We start from the raw sequence: 19,060 nt of genomic DNA, 5'->3' as shown, positions 1-19,060 counted from the left end.
GTATACTTTGCCCCCTAAAAGGAATAATAATTTCCTGTGTCCCATTAAAATAAATAAAAATAGTCGCTGTGCCAATAGAAATAAATAATGATTACTCTACCTCTTAAAATGTCCACTGTGCCTCCTAAAAAGAAAAAAAAAATACTGTTCCCCTGAAATAAATAACAATGACCAATTCCCTGTTCAAACTCCACACTATTATTGCGTATGAGGACATGGGGACAGCGGGCAGAATATACGCACTCCGCTCTCCAAGTAGCCTAATTAGTGCAATGACTGCATTGGCAAAGGACCCTCAAGAACCTTGATGAAGGCAGCCAATCAGGAACTAGGGAAATGACAGGGGCGTTGCCCTGTCAAACCCCTTGCTTCCTGGTGGCGTCAAGGTACACTAATACAGATTTTCATTAGCTCTGCATTACGGTCCACAAAAGACATATGGAGTTAAAAATCAGGTGATAAGTAACTAAAATTTCAATGTATCTAAAACTGAACAATAAGTAATAAAGCAGATGTACCAGGATCACAAGCTATCCCCTATCAAAAAGATAGGGGATAGCTTGCTGATCGGTGGGGTCTCTCCCCAATTCTGAAACCATGGTTTCTGTGTCCCCTGTCCTCCTTACGTATGGCTTACTGGACCCCCTCATCCATTGCATTCCTCTGCTGTCAATATCCTTGGGCAGCAACCCCTTAAGCCTGCACCGCTGTGGGCTCATACATCTGCAGTGCCACTATCCCTGGTGACCTTCCATGCCGGCGTCAGTACTATAATTTCTCCCACTGCCCCCAGCACTCTGCCTTCTTCTCTTGTTCCTGCTCCAGTGAAGTTGGTCACCCGTTGTCTGTCTCCTCATCGGCGTAGCATAATGCTTGCAATAGGTGACGGCACCGAGGAGACTGACAGCGCAGGAGACGGAAAGGGGACAAGGGAGAGCAGCTGAATGTCACTGGCCCCCGGTGCTCTGCCTTCGTATCCCATCCCTGCTCCGGTGCAGTCTAGTCATTTATAGAAAGCGTAAATGTTGATGATGACCTGCCTAATTGGAGCCTACTCACGTGGACCCCCATTTACATCTGGTGCACCCCCAAATTTTTTTCTTGCTTTCATGGACACCAGCAAGTGAAAGAAATCAACCCCTGGGGGTCCATATAGACCACTTTGGGAACCTCTGCTCTAGACTTTTGGGGGTCTCAACAGTGAGACCCCCACCAATCAGCAAGTTAGACCCGTATCCTGTGAATAAGGAACACATTGAGATCTTTATATAACTCCTTTAGGGCGAGCACCCACTGGCGTTTTTTTACCTGCGTTTTGCGTTTTTCCTGCACAGGCATAGAGATAACATGTGTTCCTGTCCACTGGCGTTTTTTTTGCGTTGCGTTTGCGTTTTTAACATAGGAACTGTCAGTTGCATATGTGTCCTTATTTTTCTCAATGGAAATTAACGGAAAAGCCGCGAAAACGCCGCGAAAAGCGCGCGGAAAAATTGCGGGAAACGCGGCGAAAACGCTGCGTTTTTTTCCCGCGGAAAACGCAATCGCCAGTGGGTGCTCGCCCTTAAAGGGGTTTTTCAGAAATAAGGTCATCCATATCAGTTTGGTAGGGCTCCAACTACTGGCATCCCTGAATTTTTGCAGTACTTATTTCGGTCTGCAACTGATTAAAATCTTAAAACCGATTGAAAATTGATGGGAGGCTTCAATTTTTAACAGCTTTCTTCTGCTTTGTAACCCACTAACCCTAGGCCTTCTGCACGCAATAGAGCTATTGCATGGAGCCCGTATGGCAGTAAATGCAGTTCCACATTCTGAAGCCATAGGAACTGTATGTGCTGCAATAACTCCAAAGGTCACAGTATTCTGGAAGTTTCCAGCCCTACCAGCAGAGTCATATCTTAAAGCTCTTGGGCTCCATTTTAAAATATCAAGCTGGTTACCACATAATATGTGCCATCGGTCTGAATCGGACAGAAATAACATCCATTCATTTGAATGGATGTATGCACAAGGGCTTCTTTTACTTGGATGGAGCATGTCCTATATAGGACATGTACATGTGTAGGGTCCTGCACACAAACAGGATGACCGTTGAGAAATGAGAATATTGGATGCAACTTTTTCAGGGTCCGTATACATATAGTGTAAGGCCTCTTTCACAAGCCCTAGGAAATAGCACGAGATTTGTACATTTGTACACAAATCTCGCATAAACATGAACCTCATTCTTCTGAATGAAAGCATATACATGAGCAATTTCTTCCCACAACACATTGCGGTGCAGGAATAAATTGCGTCATGTCCTATATTTTCACATTCCTTGGAACGTGTTGCCCATTATTTTCAATGGATCAGGAAAACACATCGCATGGCATGTTGAAAACAATGGGAAACACTTCCCAATACCGATACTCCGACGCGGTTAAAAGCCATGCCGGAGGATTGCAACTTTATTGAAGTGATGCAAGGTATTTTTGCCCGAAAAACTCCCCATATCTGCGGGCACATCGCATGTTCACAAGCGCAATATCAGACCGAGTTTTGCAAGCTGATATCACGCCCACCTGTGTGTAGGTAGTCTATGGGTGATTTCACATGTAACATTTAACTGATCCATCCACGTGTTTAGCTGTAAATCAATAGGAAATACTGTATGAAAAGGACTACACAGTTTTTCTCTTGTGTTATTTGGTCTGTGTTTTTCTGATGCAATATGCTTTTGGGTTGGTGTTTTTTCAGTCATTTTCCCATAGAATTTTCGATAAAAGAAAACAAAATGCATCCATTAGGGCCTGTTCACACAAGCATTTTTTGGTTTTCATCTGGATGTTCCATTGTGGGAGAAGGTAAATGGAAATGAAAAATGGAAGCAAATGGACAGCTTTGTATGCTTCTATTTTTCTATTGACGGCAATGTTAAAGAAAAAAAACAAACATTGTACTCTGTAGGAACCTTCACACAGGACAGAATTAGTTGGTGCAAACATTTCTGCGTCACAATGTTACCCCTATGGGGCTTGAGTTATACACCTATTAAAATCTTTACTTCAAAACCGCAAGATTAAATTCCTCAGCAGAAGAGCTTCCTGCAGTGAAATTGAGGACATCTGATGAAATTGTTGCGGATCTCTAACTTACAATAAGGGCTTGTGTCCACGGGCGGCTTTGAATTATGGAGTCCGCGTGGGGTACCCGCGCGTATGATCCGGAGTTCAAGCCGCCCATAGAAAATCAAGGCGCCTTCAGCTTAATTAAAGCATGCGGGTCTGTTTTCCGGACCTTCGGAAATTGCAGCATGCTCCATTCTGCCGCAGATCGCACGGAGACTGCTTCCATTGAAGTCAATGGAAGCTATCCGATCTGAGGCACACCCAGAACTGTCTCACTGCGCATGTGTGGGAGGCTTGCCGGCCGACAGACCCGCACACATGCATGGAGTTGATGACGGAGGACCAGCACACATCAGTATTATCAAGATGAGAGGCAGCATGTAGGAATGAATCTCCTCACCAGTCGTTAAATGACAGAATACATTCCTTAATCGTAGTCCACAAAAAGAGCGACGTTTCAACCAAAGTTTCTATGGTCTTTCTCAGGCATATACCACACAATAGTGCACACCCACAAATGATTAAAACCTACTTACAGGTGTTTCAAAGGAGCCTGCCGCGTGTTTCCCCACTCAGCTGCATAATAGAATCCTCCAACTTCAGTACCTCCTTGGATCTGTGTCGGCAAAACAGCGCCGTGCACCGTGAGCACGTCACTCACCCGCGTCACATGACACATCACATCAGCTGACCCAGCTGTCCCGATCAGCTGACCCGCCGCATTATAATAGGGGCGCCACCCAGCGGTCTATGACAGACACTGCGCAAGCACAGTGTTTATGCACATCAGTAATCAAGCCTCAACAGTTCCGATCAGTTGACCGGACATAACAGGGCTGAAACATCCTTCATCAAGCGATATCTGTCACTATATAAACGTGAAGGATTGTATAGAGTGGGCTATATGCACTAATGGGGGGTATAACATAGTCTATGTACTTTCCTAACTACAAGGTTATCATGGCCACCTGGGAAAAACAAACAGCAACTGAATGTGGGAAAAAGAACCCACCAAAAATAATATAACTGCTAGCCAATCCCCAAAAAACGGATCAAATGTAGCTACCCAAAAGGGTGACTCTATTGTTGTCAGCACACTTATTTATATAACCGGATTGCGCCATACTATCCCTCTAGGACCCATAAGTCACAAAACATGTACTGTTAAACAAAAATAAATAAAAAAAACTGAGCCATTAAAGAGGAATAATCCCAAGACAAAAATTCTTGCAAAAACTCAATTTATTAAGCAGTGTACAAAAAGAGTGTGTTATACACCCGTCCATAGTCCTCAAGCAGTCCCATCTGTACGTCAAAAGGACGTAAATAATATGTAATCCATAACTGTCATAAGTAATTCATGAAGGGGACGAAGGTACGTAGCAGAGGGAGGAACACATCGAGCAGACCATCACCGAAAACCTGCAATAACAACAACATACAAAAATTAAAATCACTTAAAAGCAATAGGCAAACAGGGTGACAGATCAGTAAACAAAACACAACATACCATAGGAATCTCACATATGAGGGGCAGCATGGTACTCTATATTAAGTCCCCTAGGCTGTAAAGTGTCCAATTCGAAAATCCATTTAAGTTCCAAATACTGTAATCTTTTTACTCTATCGCCCCCTCTGACATCAATCGGTACTTGGTCGATTTTCTACGGGTGTCTGGAGTCCGACATCCAGTTTGGCGTGCACTGGACTGTTTTTTTACTCCCGCAGCAATCGCTGGTTTGTTTATGCTGCAGATCCATTCCTGTATTTTCTGGAGGACCAGCACACAACCGGACTGGTCAGTATTGTCCTCATGCTGCGGGCAGGGTGGGATCCTGCGGCGGTGCTCCCGCCCATGGAACTTAACCCGCCCGTGGGCGTGAGGCCTTAAACTCAACGTAAAAACACACAAGACAATCTGCAAGACTATCGGCAAGACGCATTCTACAGTTAAAAATGCAACAAAATCTGCACTAGTTAACAATATCAGCGTGTGCGCTGCATCCTGCGGACAATTTCATCCTGTGTGAACGGTCCTTTTTGGTCGCTTTTCTGAACTCTGAAACCAAAGCGCAGCAGTCTACACTTTTGCTTCCGTTATATAAATGGACTGGAGATGGAAAACTGACAAACTTATTGAAACTGAAGGTCTTAAGATTTTCTTTCCGTTTAGCTGCTCCCATGATGGAATGGCTAGATGGAAACAAAAAATGTTAGTGTGAACTTAGCGCTCCTGCCCAAAGATGGATATTTGCTGCAGGCGTCCACAACGAGGATCCGCAGCAAACAGAGCCCATAGCATGCTATGGGGAATAGTTTCTTCCTGCACACTTGCAAAAACCAATTGCGCAACATGCTCCATTTTTTCCACGGATTACACGTGGATGGCTTCCATTGAAGTCACATTGCGTAAAGGTCACAGATACTGCACAAGTCCGACAGCGAGCCATGCGGACCATCTGCAGTACAGAAGAAAAATAAACTAACCAGGTATGCACAGATGCCGCTGCTGGCAGAGCCGCATTCCGCTGCGGGATTCATCATTTGGAATTCGGCTCTGCATTGTACAGGGGCCTTAGTCTTAACAAAAATCCACAATTGCTCAGAAAAAAAACACATGAAGTTAGTGGCATGTTTTATGTTTTACAAGCTTTTAAGGCTGGGTTCACACAGGGCGAAAATCTCGTGGAATGTCCACAGCAGGACCGCAAGGAAATTCTGCAAGATTTCCACAGCTGAAGACCCAAGACATTTGGTGCAGGTTTTGAAAGCGGCTTATTCCGCTGCGGCCATCTCTCCCCATAGAGAGAAAAGAGCCCGTAGCGAAAACAGCGATACAATTGATATTCTGCGGCTTTGAATTGCGCACAGCATGTCAGTATCAGCGTGGCTTGCCAACAGCAGACTGTCCTCAGCATGTGCCCACGATTTTTGCACAGCTCATCCACTTTGCTGCTTAGTATCAGTTTAAGGCTTATTTCAACATACGTATATATCGGCCGGGTTTTCACGCCCGGCCGATATACGCTGTCCCTCTCTGCAGAGTACCCTGAGCTCCCGTCCCGCCTCCTCCCCTATTTGCAATGGGAGGGGGCAGAACTTATGGCAGGGGATTTCTTCACCCCCTAGCTGTCACAGCTGTGTCAGGGGAGCGCAATGTTCTCCCTATGTTTTCTATGGGGCTGGCCCCATTGAAAACAATGGGCAATGTCGCCCATTCTTCTTTGCGATGCGAGATTACATTGAAAACATCACAAATGAGAATGAAACCATTGAAAATCATTGGTTTCATTATCATGCGTTTTCACGCACTCTTGCATCGCAAGGCTATCGTATAGCAACTGGGTGCCCACCCTCATGCAGTCATATCCGTTTTTTATGCTGCGCTTTTACAAAAATTGCGTCAGTACCCATAATATGACTGTACAGCGCTGTAATATGACTTAATGCACTCTCAAATTGAAGGCTGAGATACAGTTATCAAATGAAAATCACCGCAAAAGAAAAGAATACACGTAACTCAAAAGGGTTGCGCCAAGTTATGAACTAGCACAAATGTTGTGCAAAATACTGGCAACATGTACTAATGTGTGTATCTATTGCTTTACGTTGCACCAATTTTGCTACAGGACTATATATATATATATATATATATATATATATATATATAGCCTCTTGTGCTCTCTTCAGTGGAATTTGCACCATATTAATACGCTTGAGGTCCCTTTGCAAAAGTGTAACCCCCTCCCCCCTTCCTGAGTGTCTGAAGCACTCAGTATGTGGCTATATATCCTCTACACAGGCAATAAGATATTCTACAGTTACAATGTAGACCTGGTGATACGTCCACTTTAAGAAACACTCCACAAGGAAGATAACCAAGTCTTAAAGAAAGATTATTACAACGTACTGCGTCCTTGTCAGTTCATGCTGTGCACTCTGTCAGAACACACATCCAGTCTGCAATATCCACTGTGCTGAAACAGACAAGAAGCATGCAACATCTTGGGACTATTAGAACAATGCAAACATCCTGACAGTCAGCAGATAGCAGCACACAGTGTAGAAGTGCAGCCCCAGCATTACACCTATGGCAGTGCCTGCTGGATCCCAGCATCCCTGGAACAACAGTAGGTGCCTCCTTGCATCAGTATGTCCACACTATGTACACAGTAGCAGCTGCACTCAGTGGGAGTGGTAGAGGGAGGGAGGGACCCAGCTCCTGCTTGTCATTGCCTATTACTATTCATTTCTCCCAGGGAGCCCTGCCAGCAGCAGCTCCTGTCTCTCTACCACTTCTAACTCCACTCTGCAACCGTTGGCTGCAAAGACTTTTTTGTTTTGTTCTTCAATAACCCCCCTCTCCACTCCCTCCCTTTCTTTTAACCAGGCAGAGAGGTCATTTCATAGAAACTCGTGTATCCATCATTGCACAAACCCTTATTTCTGGAATAAAATCCTCTGGATCTGTTTGGAGTTTACTTTGTTCTCTATTATCATTATGGTTTGACAGTGATCTCTGCTTTTAGGCGGTGCTTTTTTGCATTGTTTTGGGTGCTTGTCTAGCTTGTGTGATCAGCTTCTGCTGTGGGATCTCCTGATCCCAATAACCCAACGCGTGGCTCCTTTGTGTATAGCAGCTGCTGTGCATCAATGCATAGGCAAGTCCTATGGTTTGGCTGCTTGCATTTTTAAAACTAACAGCCCCAAACCTCTCTACTACAAGAAGAACTTCCAGAACTCCTGTCTTATGTTCCGAATCTTAGCAGCTCTAGTTTGCAACTTGCATTTTATCTGCACCTGAAAGACTCCAAGAAGAATTTGAATGCTGCTGACCCACTACTCGAACTAGGACTGCTTGAAACTGCAACTTGACTACTTAAAACATGGATGTAAGGTTTTACCCTGCAGCTGCTGGCAATGCCCTGACTGGAGAATCACCCAATCTGGACTTTTCGCAATGTTTAGACTACTACAGTTACAAGGTGATTATTATTCTACTTCTGTTTGTAAATAGTGCACTATATTGTATGTTTCCTCTTGAATTGATACGATTGATTGTTCTCCTTCATGTTCTGGGTCCTACCTGAGTAGCAGAGACATGTCATGTTAGAGAAGCTTTGTAAGGATGATGTGTCTTCTAGCTAAAAGACAAGCAATCAATGTGCTTGTCTTAAATACCTCATGGTATGGTTGATGTGTCATCAAGCTCTCAATTAATGAGTGCCTACTATTTAGTCACATTAGACATCTAATTACAAAATGATGTGGGTATATTGAGCTGCACATGTGCTAATTATGTACAGGGCGTTGAGTCTTTGTACTGGGAACTTTCTTGTGTTGAGGTTTTTCTTTTTTTTATCCCCCCTCTCTAATATCCACCCATGGTGTCTACATGAGATGTATCCTAGCTCAGTCCTTTGTCATAATGTTGCAGTGTTTTGACAACAGTATATTTGATGTGAATGGATAGACACAGTGTGGAATGTTTGACTTGTACTGTGTGCATATCCTGCCTCTTGTGCTATTGTTAGGGGAATAAATTACTGGTTCATGTTATATCAGGATTATAAACTGCTCCTTAGCTTAATCACTTTTCATAACAAATGACAGCTGGCAGGGACTGGAGAGAACTAGAACTACATTATCTTATTATTTAAGTTTTCTGGCTTTTGTAGGGGGTGTAAATTGGGATCTGTGCAATATAGTTGTAAGGGAGTGTGTGGATTTAACTATTAGGGTTACTGAGGTATTTTATATATTGTGTAGGTGTTTTGTGCCCCATTTATGTTATGTCTGTACAGATTGCACTGTGTTCCAGAAGTTTACATGCAGGAAAAGTTTAACTGTAACAGGACACACATCAAAGGTGGCACCAATGCTTATTTTCACATACATGGGCATCAATCTTTGCAGTGTTAGACTTTTAAAAGATTGGCATATAGCCAGTTATGTAGAGGTACATTTTATTGATGCTCTGGTATCCATGTGGCTTCTTCACAAGTATAAGTAGTTTTTTTTATCATGTTCATCAAAAATGCCGCAATTTGAACCAATGTTTGAGTAAAATCTCAACTAGTTCATAGGTTCTGACAAATTTATGACAAATCCCTTATAACATACTCTTAGCCAGTGATGTGGAGTTTGACACTTTTTCTACTCCAGTATCTGTGTAGAATAGACATGCAACTTTTTTCTCTCAGTCATGACTTCTCTTGCGACTTATGACTTTTTTTGTAAATGTTTCTAAATCCTTGCCAAGCAGCAATCCACACCCCCACTTTCACTCCACATGGTGCAAATAGTTAATATCGCGCAGCAAATAGGATTATTTTGGAGTAAAATGTGCCAGAAAAGGTGCAAATACATTGATAACTGTGGGCCTTTGTGTGTTGCATGAACCTATTCCCTGGAGACCATATTAGTGGAATATGACCCTTCAGTGGCAGGTATACTATACTGTATTCCTTTTAATGTTAAGAACTTTGAAGAAGTAAACTGATACTCGGATGATTTCATTTTTTTTGCCATGAAAGTGAAACAAAGAAAGATGCTAAAATGGGAATGGGTGATTTACCAGTCAGTTCTGTAAATTAATTAATTTGTGGGGTTTTTGGACTGTTTATGGGCAGAAATTACTATAATCTTGAGACACTCATATTAAGAGGAGCTTAACAGAAGCCTGTGAATAAAATGCTTTAGCTACTGTATATATTATTGGCATATACATTTCATATCTGCTAATATAATCTGCATGCAGCTGGAACACATTTTCTTACATTTTTCTTTGTTTTTTGGTTTCAGGAATAGATCTAGAGCCTCAGTTGATACAAACAACCCAAAAGTTTCAAAACTGTAAACTTTTTCATACAAATGTGCATATTCCTTCCATTTACCATTATGCAGAATATATTTGTGCGGCTGTATATGAATTTATAAATAAACCCAAATAATTATATATATTATTAAATACAGCTGACGAGGCACATGCTTAATAAAACTATTATAGAATGCAGTCTAGCAGCTGAAGCAGTGGACTTTCTTACTATTTACTTTTTATAAACAACCTCGAAATGACAGCCAAAGTAGCGTTTAGATTCAATTGTGTCTCATTCAGTTAATGTCATGCCCAATAATGGTTCTCCCATTTTGCCAGAACACACACCCCCTTTTTAAATCACATCCAATGAAATCAAAATATTCTTCACTTACTTCCTAATAGGCACGGCCCCCCTACTGAGGGGCATTATTTCAAGGTAATTCTATGAAAATTCAATGAGGATAATTGTCTTTGGTAATGCAGTCAAACACGACTGAGTGATGAGCACTGAAATCATTTTATACTGAATGGGAATATTTTAATAAGCAAATTCGTGAAATAGACTTATTTTGATAGGCAAGTGAAAATTAAATGTGTGAGGTGGTTCTCATATTGTTTGCAATTATGTTCTTTTTTTAAATTCAAAATGTCAAATTAATAATCAATTCAGGTTGACAGATACACCTGTGTACGTTAGGTTGATTTCAGATACTGCTGCTGGCCACATCTAGCCAAACCACACTCACCTGTGGTGGCCAATAGCTGTACAATTTTACCGGTAAATCGTGTTGCCATTTACCACTGCATGTAGTGAGATCACTTCGATCCCACCCAAATAAATTACATTTAAAATGTTATATGTCATCTATATATGATTATCGTTTGCATTGATGTAATAGGTTTATATAGATAGGACTGCCATCTGTTATGCTTTGCAAACAAATTGTGTAGAATTCAAAATTTAAGACCCTTTTACATATACCAATATCAGCACTGAAGGCATTTTGCTACTTTTTTACTACTTATGACCTATCCTTAGCATAGGTCATCGAAAGCAGATCGGTGGGGATCCTGCGCTTGGGATCCCCACCAATCAGCTGATCCTCCGTCCTGCTGTCGTTGTCAAGGCCGGAAGTGTAATAGAGGTCTTCACTCCTATTGAAATAAGTGGGAGCAGTGCCATCTATTGCACTCCTGGCTTTGACCACTAGGGCCTGGCTTTGACCACTAGGGCCTGGCTTCCACGTCAGTGGTCAGGGTCGGACGTGTAATCGACTGCTTCACTCCTGTTGCTATTAATAGGAATGAAACCATCTGTTACACATCTTGCCCTGACTACCTACATGGACATTCAGGCCCACTACACTTAGAACGGGCCAGAAGATAAACTGATTGGAAGTGATCCTGAGCAGTGGATTCAGGCTGATCTGCTATTGATGAGGTCATCAGTAGTGGAAAAAAAATGACAAAACTCCTTTAACCAAGTGTTGATCATCAAGATTAGTGCTCGTTTACCTAGCCTTTCACACAGGCTGAAATAGGGGTGAATTAGAAGTCGTATGGTCATTTGTGTCCCCTCCATCCCCTCCCTCTTCCCAAAACTCTTCTCTCCACTTTGAATTTCATTAAAAAATTTTTTAGGGGGGCAGGGAACTTACATGTCCCATTAATGTATGAGTAGGGCTGGACTTTCAATTTATTGTAGATAAAACCACTCCAATTTCACATCATCTGCTTTGCTGCCTGGAAGTTTACTCCCAGAGCACACAACACATGCTATGAAATTAGAGTTTGGTGTAGCAGTCACATGATGGGCCATCATCAAGAATTACAGCAGAGTCCTCCTCAATAAAGCATTATTCATACCTTGGTAAAAAAAAGAGAAAAATCCAGAGGTTTTTTTTTTGTTTTTTTTTAATCGTTGTCACCAGCACATGGCCTGTCCCATTCACTTGGAAGATGTGCTGCCAAGATTTTTGTTTTTGACTGTTAAAAATGCAATTGGCTAACATAGGAATGTTTGCTTGTATGTCAGCTGGTTGGGTAAACATAGGCCAATAATTAGGCAAATTACCATTCTATGAACATTCATGCTAAATTGTTGGTCTCTGTAAAAGGATCCTTAGTATATAAGCTACATACGTTGAAACGCACAGTACTCTAAATGCCCTAGTTTGAAATTGGAGGAATATGACCATACTCGCTGTGAAATTTCCATCCGTGCTCATGGGATTGTGGCCAGCATACTAATTCAAAATTGTATGTACGCTTGCGAGGGGCTTTTCCATCATAAATGTTTATCACCAGTCATTAAAATGGAGGTCCTGCATTCCCTGTGTGAAAGGACGGGTGGTTAAATATGTACGCTACCATTTCATTCAAATTCTATAGGACTGACACTGCTTAACATGGCCACCAAAAATTGGACAGTTTGGGCATCATGGTGCATTTAAATACTGCCAAACCTTACTTTGTATCCATGAATAACTTAGTAAGATGGCTTGGCTTCATGAATGAAGCCACATCTACTACAGGCTTGCTGATGGCTGGTAAGACCAATTTGGGATAGGCAGATTTGGCCACAACAATTGCAGGGAAAGGTTTCTTCTTGTCTTCGAGAGCAGGCAAATGAACGATCTCAAAAGAGGAAACCTCTTGCGTGATGTGCCTCCAAGTTCTGCGATTGGCGGCTAGAGTAGACAACTCATTGTAATTAATATGCTAGGCTTCAAGGAACTTCTTCAGGGAAACCCTTATACCTCTTCATTGGTGCTCCCCTGTTTCGGGGGGCAAGTTCTGAGATTGCTATACAGAAAATCTGGGGAAGACATTGATTCTCAATCCTAGAATAACCTAATTCAACTACTAATGTTTTCTTTGTCACAAGACAGCTTCAATATTTGATTCTTGAAGCTATGCTATTGCATTGACTAATGCCTTATTATGAATCTATGTTGCAGGTATTTGGTGCCCATTGTCTGCTATAGGTCCATAATTTGCTTCCATATGCTTCAATTTTTATATAGTGATACAAGGAGATTTACAGTTTTTCCACAAATTCACCCAAAGCCATTTTACCCCAAAAGTATTTCTTCTATGGGAGAATATTATGTAATTCATGGGAGCACAGAGTGACTAAAGATCTAAAATACAGAACTGGATTACAGAATAATCACTTTTAGGTATTTCTTTGAAAAAAGTCCAACCCAATAATAATGTAATAACCATATACTTCATGTATTGGGATGGGTTCAAATTAACTCCTTACATGTTAGTAAGTCATAATAATCTTTAGTTATATGGCACCAATATATTCCACAGCACTTCACAATTCGGAGGTTACACGGACAGACAAATTCAGATATTAGATAGTAACTAATTCAAATAAGGCATGAGGCCTAGCTCACAAGATCTTACAGTCAGTGAGGTTTCTTTTTTTCCGTTAAAGATCTTCTCAGGACGTCCATGGGTATAGCCACATATCTTATTTTCTTTTTGTAGTCTGTGGGCCCTTTTAAACAGAAGAATTATGATTTAGTTAATTGTGCAATCATGCGAAACTGTACAATAATCGTTCAGTGTAAACGTGACCAACAGTTGAATGACGAACCGTAATTCATTCACTTATCGAATTCCAAACCGTGCGGTGACCCCCCCCCCTTCCTATACTGCCGATCTGCCTCAAGTACTCAAGCAGTGAACATCAGTCAGAATCGTCATATGAGTTTGTCTACGTGCGCCCAGAAGCTTCTTATGAAATGTACATACTGCACTCATGCATTCAGTCCAGTTTCCCTCCAATGAATCACCATTTCACAGTATTGTTAATTTGTATCCGACTTTGATCTGTACGTATCACCTTGCATCATGTTGTCTCTTATTGTAGCGACACTGGCATTGTGTGTTTCAATATGATTTGTCTACATTATTTCATGATTTGGATCTTGGCCTGCTGTTCAAAAAATGTACTTGTTGCAGCTGATTTATCATGCAATTCTCACAGAAGCCTTCAGTTGACTAATTTATTTTATTTCACGGATTTGTGTCAGTTTTTAAATTGCCGCCAATGAATAAATGTATTGTTATGCTAATCTGTCTTAAATAGACTGCAGACAGTTACTTTAGCCCTGGAACAAGCATGCTCCACGCACGTACCCTCATGCAACGCTGGAAGGGTCTCTTTTTTCCTGTGGTTAGATATTTCTGTAAAGGGACACACCAAGTTGTGAATTTATTCAGACACTTCTAAGAAGAATAACAGAGGATAACAGAATAACAGCACAACAAAGATCTAAGAAAAGAGGCTCCATAATTGTTGTTTCATGGGGAATACAAGCATGTAAATGTCATGAGCTGACAAAGTAGGGTGGCATTATGAACTGTAGCTTAGATCTGTGCTGCCCTCTTTCCTTTGGGTTTACACCCCATGTAAAGAGTAGAACAATATGGAAATCACTGCTTTTATGGAAATAATATTACACTCATATTTGTTTTCTCCATCAAATATGTGTCCTCTTTTTAAGAGATGATCAACAACTCTACTTAAAGGTCGAATTCTGAACATGGGTCAGTCATAATAACTGCGATCTAGCTTTATTCATCTATGGCTAAGTAAATCATGTGACTGTGTGAGTCGGTGAAGGAATTGAAACAAGTCAATCAATCAATGCTCAAACAGGAAAACACATTATTGGCCAGGTGGAGGTAGATGAGAAAAAAGTGATTGAGGATGTTACATATATACACCTGAGAAAGTGGTAGATCAGCCTATCTCGTTATCTTGACGGAATCTCCAATCTTTATACTTCAAGTGAGTTGTTGATTTGCACAGTGATTGTGTAGCTAATTGCTGTACTGATCAAAGTTAAAGGCCTATTGTCAGAATTGCAGGCAGCAGCACACGCCAGGCTACAGGTTGATCACAAATCCTACATTTAATGAGATTAAGGTCGACTTCTGTCATCGTACCCCATAGGCATCCTGTAGACAAAAAACAGACTTTAATTATATAGAGGAACTTTTCCTGGCTTGATCAGTTTTTAAGTGTGACATGTGTTAAAGGTTAGCCCTGGTATTTATGTATTGTGTATAACACAGCAGATTAAATATGGGCTGATATGTTGGGTGCATTAATCTGGCTTTGAATTTTAACATAAAGTTACAAGTTTCTTCCTTAATTACACTGACCAAATTAAAAAGTATACTAAAAAAAGAGGCCCACATCTTGTTTTGTGAATCCTACTGTGATATATTGGAGAATCACAAAAATGTTGATTCCTTAAAGATCACTTAAAGGCTATGTATGCCTCTCTTTGTTTAGTCAATGTGCTTTTGGAAAAGAAGACTTTTTGAAAATATTTTTCATTAAAGATTTCTAATTGTTTGATTTCTATGGTCGTATTGTTTTCCAAGGCAATGCAGACTGGAGCACTGAAATCTTAGCACATTCTGTCAGTCAGAGTAAAGTGACTGAACCCCCGCACCCTCAGTCTGCTCCCCTGCTGTGATAAGACTTTCACTGCCTTTCCACTGAGCTATTGCAGAGGGTTGTAACTCACTCCCTGTGCATTTTCTGCTCTTATTGGGGCAACAGGACCAGCAGCTACTTAGAGAGGATGAGATAGCTATATAGTATTGAGTCGGTGCGGTTATGCTACACAGCGTTGGAAAGGGGAACTGAGCTTGTGCATGTTCATGTGAGAGACCAGCTGATCAGTGCTGGTAATGCCCCCAAGCCAGAAAATGTATGAGATCCTGCAAACCAAGTACGAGGCTTTTTAAATGCATGAGAAGGAAAACTCAATGGAAAAAACACACGTGTATCACTTTTTCTGCAGGGACTTAGTAAGAAATGTGTATATTGATTGATGGTTGAAATTGCTTGATTCATATAAAGTCAAGAATTTATTCCACTGTCACAGGGCAATGGCAAGAGATTTAAATCCCCTTCTGTCTTCCATGCTTACGGTATTAATTGATCAAACTCCTTTGTCAAGGGAGCTGTTCCAAAACAATCATGTATTTGAGTAATTTATAATGGATTAGTAATTTTAAGATCTTTCTTAATGTTTGCAACTAGAAATTAATTATGAAATTCTGAACAATAAGCTGTATTTGTTGGCTTTCTATGAAAATCCGCAGGGAAAATGCAAATTGAGTAGACATTACAAAATTCGGATTCAAACGCATGTTTTAGTACTGCAAACTTTTGGTGCTACCACTGAGTCACTATGCCATGAGTTGTTTAAGAATGGAGTCCATTTGAAAAGCAGAATTAAAGCAATTTACATTTACCATCACCCTGACACTGAATAGGTGTACCCTCATAATGGTCAGCATTAATATAGCGTTTTCCACAAGAATAGGAATCTCTAACATGCTACACGATTTAAGTAGCACTTGGGTGATGGAATGATCTTACACTTTCAAACCTAGAAGTGGCCTACAACCTGTGGCCTTCAAGTTGTTGAAAAACTACAACCCCTAGCATACCGGGAGTTGTAGTTGTGCAACAGCTAGAAAGCCACTGGTTAGAGACCATTGGATTAGAGTGTAGTATTGATCAAATATGGTTTCATTTGCTTAAGTTTTGAAAACTTGTTCTGGACAAAAATGGTTCCCTCAGTGCAAAAATTTATCAGGACAGTTCAATAATTGGTTTTGTTCTTATGTCATTTCAGTGTCCATGTGGTCACTTGAAATACAGGTATGAGTAATGATTTTAACAAGGCAGGTAATTTTTGACGAAAGTGGTGTATTCTGTAACCTAACAAACTAGTGTGCTTTTAAGACTTTACTAGTTTGACAATGGTACAGAGCTGGCGGTGCATCACTACTGTAGTACTAAAATGGGTCCTCATTGTTTCTTTATAGAAGATAAATTAGACTGTCTATGGAGGGAAAAGGTGAAATGTCACTATTACATTTTGATATATACACTATGCAATCATCGCATAGTGCTATTTAACATTAAGACCAAATGTGTGTGTATTTTATTCTACTGACTAGTAAGAAATCTAATGAGAATGCCTTCCTTAGGCTACTGATGGAAATGCTGACCATAGCAGTTCTGGTAATTATTGGATGGAGAGCTGACTCATCAGTGTGCTGATGTTCGCACAGTTGTGATTGTGTAGCATTTAAATTGTTTTTCTGTAATGTAAAATATTTAAGGAACCTATCATTGGGACATCCGTAAGTGACCTAATAATGCTAAGTTGCATGTACATTTGTACTCACAATCCTTGTGATGCCTCTTGGATCCGTTAACTGACCAAAAGTAATCAGAGAGTAGAAGAAAACCATCACATGCCCTTATCAGCATACATAATGCGTATCCCTAATCCATGGATACTTCAACGAATCATTTAGTGGGTGCAACTGTTAGAAGATTATTAGTATGCTCTGATTAGAAAAACGTTTCTACAATTGATGTTTATCCCTTAATTGCATTCTTTTTGGGATACTACTTGTTTGAAGAAGCAACTTTGAAGATCTGTCTTATTCGACATACCTTAAAAACACTGTGATCTATGCCAAGTTCATACAAGCGTATCTCGCAGTGTGTGGACTGCGAGATATACGCTGTGGGCCACTCGTCCCCATGTACTATCTTGAAGTGTATGTGCGCGTAATAAGCACCAAAACAGAACATGGCTACCTACAGGAGATTGGTACAGCGTATTTCCCGTTCAAAACACGCTCATGGAATACGCTATACTGGCCTAAGAGAAAACCATAGTGAAGCTACAATGGAGGATCATGGCTGGATTTGCCTATAGGTACTGGAGAGATGTGCCAATAGTTAGACCTGGAGGAAGGCACATGCTCAAATTTTACATGCAAGTTCAATAAACCATATGTTTTCACATGTAAATTGAGCATACATATTTTAATTAGGAACTCACAATGGTGTCAGAGGTGGCACATGGGTGTTAGCAGAAGGCTGCAGAGGTTCCTCGACCTTGTGAGAAGCAGCTAAATATTTTAAAGCCATAATGACTTAAAGAGGTGTTCCATATAAGCACACTTATCATCTATCCAGGTGCATGACCACCACTCCATTCACTGCTTATGGAAGTAGATAAATGTTGCAGTAGACGATCTCAGTCAGTTCCACAGATGAATGAAGCATATGAGTTCACACACAACTTCATTCACTAGGGGACTCAGGGATTGCCATTATTTGAATCCCTAGGGATCAACGCAGTTGGACCTCAGCAACTTTTTATGACCTATCCTGCTGATCGTTGATTAATAAGCATAGTGCGAAAACCCATTGCAGGTGTGGCTTGTCTGATGGGAGGGGTATACGGAAGCACACCATATATGCCTATAGGCTCCTGAGATATAAATTTGGTATTAGTATGGACACAGCCTTTCAACAGTAATGTATAAAAGAGGTCTGTGGTACAACGACTATTTATCACTTACAATTTAAGCTGGTGGTTAGTAAGTATGGAGATATGTATAAATCATTTAATAATCATCATTTAATAAATTCACAGTTGACAAAAGCAGTTCAGCCATAAAATGCATGCGGTGGAAAACCACGCTAATAATTTGACTATTAGAATTATTTGTGGCCGTGTGCTTTGGTATTTTCATTGACAATGCCAGCATTTATTTAGGTTGGATCAAATGTTGGCACCACTGTGTAGACGTGTTGAGAGCATTTGCTTTAATTACAACAGCAAAAACAAATACAGAGTAATTTCTTCTGGATCCGGTTGGTTTAAAGCTACTGAATAAATTATTTTACAAGTTACAAAACACTTTTATTGCTGCTAGTTTAAATGAAAGTGCTGCTGTTATTTCTGGGAAAACCAAGTGATTACAAAGTACATAAAATACTGGGTAGAAATAAATTAATGTCTAACATAACTCTGTGCCCAAAGGAAATAGGCAGGAAAACATGAAGGGAAAAAGGTATACCAGGCCTCGAACTTAAAGATTATTGGCACTTGAAAACTGGAGGTGTTGCCCATAGCAGCCAATCAGATACCTCTTTTCATTTCTCCAGCAAAAGGTAGACTACGAAAGGAGGATCCTGATTAGTTTCCATAGGGAACAATGTTTGGCTCCACTGTTAGTCTGCATTAGTTGTCATAGACCAGACTGTATGTGTATA

At 40.7% G+C, this 19,060-nt stretch overlaps 1 protein-coding gene across 4 annotated transcripts in view; it reads left to right on the top strand.

The window, feature by feature from the left end:
* Positions 1-7,416: 7,416 nt before the first annotated feature.
* TOX3 (TOX high mobility group box family member 3) overlaps positions 7,417-19,060 on the top strand; it is a 146,294-nt gene continuing 134,650 nt past the window's right edge. For all 4 annotated transcript variants that reach the window (XM_066584021.1, XM_066584020.1, XM_066584019.1 and 1 more), the window contains exon 1: positions 7,417-8,095. In XM_066584021.1, coding sequence (XP_066440118.1) covers positions 7,997-8,095 — 99 coding nt within the window. In that variant the 5' untranslated portion in view covers positions 7,417-7,996. The remainder of the gene's footprint in view (positions 8,096-19,060) is intronic.

The sequence above is a fragment of the Eleutherodactylus coqui genome, chromosome 11 (genome assembly GCF_035609145.1).
Source record: "Eleutherodactylus coqui strain aEleCoq1 chromosome 11, aEleCoq1.hap1, whole genome shotgun sequence".
NCBI classification, from domain to species: Eukaryota; Metazoa; Chordata; class Amphibia; order Anura; family Eleutherodactylidae; genus Eleutherodactylus; species Eleutherodactylus coqui.
Note: the sequence above shows the minus strand (reverse complement) of the source record. Positions and strands in the feature narration are given on the sequence as shown.